This window comes from Panthera onca, chromosome A3, assembly GCF_046562875.1.
Source record: "Panthera onca isolate mPanOnc1 chromosome A3, mPanOnc1 haplotype 2, whole genome shotgun sequence".
Lineage (NCBI taxonomy): Eukaryota > Metazoa > Chordata > Mammalia > Carnivora > Felidae > Panthera > Panthera onca.
Window position 1 is genome coordinate 111735531 of NC_138341.1, and position 6430 is coordinate 111741960.

The following is a 6430-nucleotide window of genomic DNA, read 5'->3' on the forward strand; positions in this document are numbered from 1 at the left end:
TGCCCGCTGGCTGCTCTGAGGACGGCTCCCGCTCTGACCCTCCGTGGGGCAGACTGGAAAGGATGGGGAAGGGGGATCAGGACCTAGGGAGGAAGGCTGAGGAGGCACAGTCCATGTCAGGGACTTTCTGCCCTCTCACTACAGGTGTCCCGGGAGGAAAACAGCACCGAGGACATAGGAGACACGTGGAGAACATTTCTGGAATGATGAGCAGATAATGAAATGTGAACATGGGTCCACGGCTCCTTCCTTCCTCCCCTGCTACATGCCATCCTCGGTCTCTGCTGCCTCCTTCCTTCCCCGAGGGGCCCAGCCTAAGACAAGGAACAACTAGAAGCTTCCACAACCCTGCCCCACATGCCTGCTTCCCCAGAGACCCAGCTGCCCACAGTTCCTGCTGTTCCTCCTCAAAGACCTCGATGCCCCCAGAGCTGGGTCTTCCCACCTATTCCCGAGCAGGGGCCATGGGAACGTCTGTGGAGACTGACACATGGATATCTTACTAGAATGAGACAAGCAAGTCCTGGTACACACACCAGTCTATCTCGCATCCATCTTCTGGGGACGGTGGTCATGAACTACACATTCAAGTCCATGCTCCAACAGGTTATTCCTGCCAACCCCCCGTCTCCCCAGCCTTGGTAAGGTTCTTCAATCCCTCTTAAATAGAAACGAATCCCATCTTGGTTTGAAGGGGAAAAAAGGATCCTCCTTCCTCTTTGCCTACCTGCCCTATTCCTCAATCCCAGAGAGAAGATTCCCTCCTCTCCCTGTGATGGGAACACTAGCTCTTCTGTCACCTTCATCCTTCCCAACCCCCCTGCTCATGTACACACGCTGGCAGTACAGAAGACAGGAGCCTTCCTTGATTTCCTTCTTTATATCCCATTTCAAATCTGCCTTCCTAATGTATGTCCAGCGACCAGACGGTGTTAAACCATCTACATCTGGACAGAAAAAGAAGCCCGGTTTGTAGTGCTTGTCCACTTCTGTGGCGTCTACACTCCCAACGTGGCCAATTTCAAGCTGCCAACAGTGGAACAACTAGCTTGCAAAATTCTTGGAAAGCTCTCAGGAGCGAGCTCTCCTCCCGCCCACCAGGGAGCTCCACCCAGCACCTGCACACTGCTCACTCCCGGGCTGCCCCCTGGTCCCGGCCACCAGCATCCCTTCCTGGACCATTGCCACGTCCCTAACAGACTCTCCGGGTTCAGCCACAGTGATCCTACAGAAACGGAAGTCCGATTGTATCCTTCCTCTGTTTCTTCCCCCTACAGATAAGCATGGCTCCGTTTCTCCCTCTTTCAAGCTCTCCAGTCATGTCACTTTATTAAAAACACCTTCCTTAAACCACCCACATAAAATATCAATTCCTGTCTCTCACTCTTTGTTCCCACAGCTCATACCCGAACTGAATTCTTTTCCTAGAACTTAAGACCAGCCAACATGATAAATGGAGACAGTGCTCACTTGCACAGTGATGCAGGACCAAAACAATGACGGGTGCAGCTGAAACCAGGCGACATGATCTCAATAATCAGAGGGAAAAGCAACAATTTTTCTGTGAACTTTAGAAACTTTTTTCAACACATTGGGAACCCCCAACTGCCAGTTATGAATGTACAGAGACATGAAAAGACAGTAAAACTATTACCCATTTGGTAAACACTCATTTGAAACATTAGAAACGTTGAAAGGTGGGGCGCCTGGGTGACTCAGTCAGTTAGGCGTCCACCTCTTTGATTTTGGCTCAGGTCATGATCTCACAGTTCATGGTTTCGAGCCCTTCATTGGGCTCTGGCTGGAGAGCAGAGAGGCTGCTTGGGATTTCTCTCTCCCCCTCCCTCTGCCTCTCCTGACTTGCTCTCTGTGTCTTAAAAAATAAAACAAAAAACATTAAAAATTTTTTTTAATTAAAAAAAAAGAAACCTTGAAAAGGGAAGTGGTTTATTTTTTTTAAAGACTTACCTAGAGTAGTTTGTGGAGAGTGCTTGCCTTCTTGTAACTAACTGCACAGTTTACAAGAAAACAAGCATCTCAATGATCTTACCTGCTTCTCAATTGGGATTAGATTGCAACGTTGCTGCACTTCCAATGCTGTGAACGCCTGACAACATATTCGTGAACATTTTCTGGTGTCACATCTTCTGGGACATCGTCTCCCCACCCCTCCCCCTTTCCTCAGTGACGTGGTAAGTTTGCATTCACTCTCCTCCTCTGGCTGCATATCTAGACTCTGGAAACGGTATCCCTGGCAGCATTCCCATGAAGGTCTCTGTGTCTTGATGAACCCCACTCACATTGAGTTTGAACTTCAGCTGCAGCCTCAGCTCTTCTCATTTCTCCTACACACGTTCAGTTTGGTCCCCATCCCCTTTTTTCATTTTTTACTTTCATACAATGTCACCCGGGTTCATCTCGGGGCAGGGGGACCAGGAGACAACATAACCACCTGCTTTGCAATTGTGGTAAACAAACATCACAACCCCAATATCCTGGCACCCTGATCTTAGACTTCCAGGATTCAGAACGGAAGGAATTGGTTCCTGTTGTGCAAGACATCCAGTTTATGGTGTTTTCTTACAGCAGCACGAGCCAAGACAAAATCTAATAAATTATGAACTTTGCTTAATGAGCAGGTACCAATATTGACTCATTAATGATAACAAATGTACCGTACTACTGTAAGACATTAATAAGAGGGGAAACTGTGTGAAGCTGTATATTGCAACTCTGTATGACTGTGGCAGTTTTTTCTAAATGTAAAACCGTTTCACAAAATTAAGTCTATTAAAAAAAAAATTGCAACATCTTGTCTTCAGCTGACTCTCTGTCTTTTGAGCTCCCTTGGGGGAAAATTTAAGGAAACAAATGGTGGGGAGATTTCGTGTTAATATTCAGGTTTTATTTCACTTCGGGTTTGAGGTTCCTTCTCCTCCTTCCTCTGTCCTCTGCCAGAGCTCACTCGAGAGCCAGGCACTTCGAGATCTCAGAAGGAGCTGAATCCCAGTCCCCCATGATACTCATTCTAAATGCTTCCGAGTAGTAAAGCCCAGGTTAGTCCAGGTGTGAACAGAGAACTCTGGTCCCCAGGGTAGTTTTAAGACCTGATGTGGGGGGCAGTTAATCCATATCCTGAACCCAAGGAACAGAGTTGGAAGGGGCTCTGCAGAGCAAGGTGGATGCTGTGATATACCAGGTCTCAGGAGGTGGCCATCACCTGTCACCCTCTTTACGATGGCTTCAGGTGAGGAGAGCTACCGTGCCCAAGGTCATCCCTGGTAACAACCTAACTCCGGAACACACGGGACATCAGCTCAGGTTGTCATTGAGACCTCACTGCAGCTCAGCTTCTTCTAAACATTCTTGCTCCCTTCTTCTCCCCTCCACAGGTTTGTTCTTAAAAGTACTCCCTGAAAATGACCTGCTTGTTAATATCCATCGCAACATCTGTTGCCCAGGGAAGCCAAGGTGAACAAGAGATTGTGACCAGTACCAGAAAAAGATGGGGATCTTTTGTCTCTAGCGGCCAAGCCACTCCTGGAAGAATGGATTGTTTACACTGCCGCATCCCATATACATATAACACATACCACATCCCATACTCCATATACCATACAAAATATACCATATATCATATACCAAACACTCTGGGTATATAAAAGCAATGAGAAACCACAAAACTGTTTATGCAAGAAGGGGTATAACCAGATGTGTGTTGTAGAAACCATCTTGGATAAAGGAGAAGGTAGAGCTTACACCGGGCAAAACAAGACGGGGGTAGCCTATTAGGAAGTAATAGTTTTCACTGAGGGAAGCGATGATGATGGAGATGGAGAAATACATATTTAGGAGGTAAAATAGATATTTAGGAGGTAAAACTAACAGGGCCTCTAGCAGGCAGATGAGAGTGGACAAGTCAGGATGCAGAACATGGGTTACTTCTTGGTTTGACCAAATGGATAGAGGATGTGCCACATACTGAACGGGGTGGAAAGAGTAGGAGAATGTCTGAGTGCAGACTATGAGCTCAGGGTTGAATATTTGAATATACACATGAAGATCTCAAAGTCAAAGGATATATAGGTCAGTCACCAAGAAGTGGATTCAGGATTAGAACCTTGATTGCATCTGGTTACAAATCCACTGCCCTTGACCATCAAGGCACGAAATATCCCAGTCCCTGAAGACGTTAGAGCCTGATGGAAGGTGTGAAGTCTCCTGGAGGTTGGAGGAAGGGAGAGATGCTGGAGGCTGGAGGAAAGATGCTCAGTGGGGGCCATGGATGGCTTCCCAGCATGGAATTCGTCATTCCAGGACAATGTGAGTGGATGGTGACATCCCTGGGAGAGGGGAGTCTTGTCATCTCCTATGGGCAGTTTGGGCCTGCTCTGCATGCTCCTCTTGCTCAACCACCCCCCTGAACTTAACATCCTGTAGACCCCTAAGAGGAGACAGGGCTCACAAGGAACCAGTTGCAAAATAGCCCTGGCAGTAAGTGCATGGCAATGGACTCGTGGACATGAAGGGTCATCAGTCTTGTGTGGGCTGAGAGTCTCCAGACACAAGCATTGTGCTTGAGTAGAGCCCGTTCCGGTGTGACACAGAAGCCAACATGCTGGTTCCATTACTTTCTGGGAGCATTTCTAGAATCTCTCCACTCACTTCCTCCAGAAGCCCGTTCCCCCAAGTAAACCAAGTGGAAAACACAGAGGTCAACCAAACAGACTATTCCATCCACATCAGTGATGTGTCACCCAAGGATGGGGGCACCTATTACTATGTGAAGTTAACAACAGAGCATCCTGATGTGGCGTAGATATCTGGTTCAAGCCCCTTGTGTCTGTGAACAGTGAGTACAGCCTGAGAAACTCCATCTCCTAGGTTTATAAAACTAAATTTTTCAAAATCTGAAGCATGTACGAAATCATCACTATGCACTGGATACCGTGGCCCTTCACCCACAAACAACCCTGTAGGCTGGGATTCTATACATGGGTCTTCTTTCAGTCTGGGCCCTGTGCCCACTCTCGAATGAAGCCATGTGACAGACCATGCCCTTTATGATGACCCAACTACCAAAACATGAACACAGGGCCAGAAAAACTCCAAACTCAAAAGATAGTCAACAGGTTAAACACAACTACATGTGTGCACCGAATGGTCCAAAAAGTTGTTAAACTGAGCTTACAAGTCTGTCTGGCCTTCCTGAGGTTTAGGGACAAACCTGAGCTCAAGAATATGCATTGTATCTTTTTTGGCCTACTTCCTGACTCCAAACATAAATCACAGACACTGTAGCCCCATATAATCCTCTGGATTTGGATGGAATCTCAACATGGAGAAAGGTAGCCCCCAAGCTTAGTATCTCCTGAGACAAAACAAAGGGATCCAAAGGCAGGCAGAACCTCTACAAGCCTGCACAATTCCACTCACTCATTTCTAACTGGAATGTCATCAGGGTCTGGTGACAGCTCCCTGAAGGGTCACCACAACACAGTCAAGACATCGATCCCCACACAGGAAATCCACGCGTGGCTGTGGTCTACTCCTATGGCTTCTGGGGAGCTGAGACACCAGCAGGAAGGTTCTTGTGTGTCACCCACTCCCAGGTGTCATTTGGATTAGTTGTCCCAGAGGGGTTGAGTCTCTCTCCTGGCACTTGATCTTTCCATGGTCTGCCCTGGTCTACCCTCAGCTCTGCTGTTCTCTCATTCTCTGAGGACAACCAGTGTTTCCTGCTGCTCAATTTGCATTAATTTCGTCAAATACAGTGTCATTAGGGTGTCTATCTGTTCTTCTGGGAAAACTAGCTTTCCTCAGTAATGTTCTCTCCAAGTCCAATCACATTCCATGCCATCCACTGGCCATGGAACATTCACATCTTTCCCTCAAGCTGAAACATGTGGCTTCCCTGCCATTCCCCTGCATTGGGCTGTGGTGTCAGTGTAGGGACCACAACCCAGTCTCCCTGCCTTTGGCTTAGTGTTAGCCTATGTCATACTGTGACTTACTATGAATTCTACTGAAATATATAACATCTTATAGTATTTAACAATTGTGCCATTTTTCCTCATTGTTTTTCCTCATTCTACTGCACAGCTGAAAACCCAGTTGCAAAGAGTTCTAGAAGTCATTAGATCATGATTTCAGAAGCCAGGAATCATAAATGCATAGAGCCTGAAAGTTGGGGTGTCCGACTAGCACGACAGTAAAACACGCTGTGTCTGGTGTGACCCCAGCTTTGCCACTTGTGACCTTGGGCAGATTACTGAACCTCTCCAAATCCTAGTTCCTTCCTATGTAAAATCTCAGTCTCTTGGAGTCAAAGAGATGTGGAGTCTGTGAATCTTAAAATGTTAGAATTACCAAATCGTAGAGTGAGTCACCTGACCTGTAGGTTTTTAAATGGTATTTAATGTTCATCTTT

At 46.9% G+C, this 6430-nt stretch overlaps 1 protein-coding gene across 3 annotated transcripts in view; it reads left to right on the forward strand.

The window, feature by feature from the left end:
• LOC132666094 (signal-regulatory protein beta-1-like) overlaps window positions 1-6410 on the forward strand; it is a 30527-nt gene extending 24117 nt beyond the window's left edge. For all 3 annotated transcript variants that reach the window (XM_078444188.2, XM_081795318.1, XM_081795319.1), the window contains one exon: window positions 145-6410. In XM_078444188.2, the coding sequence (XP_078300314.2) occupies window positions 145-178 (34 nt within the window). In that variant the 3' untranslated portion in view covers window positions 179-6410. The remainder of the gene's footprint in view (window positions 1-144) is intronic.
• Window positions 6411-6430: the final 20 nt, after the last annotated feature.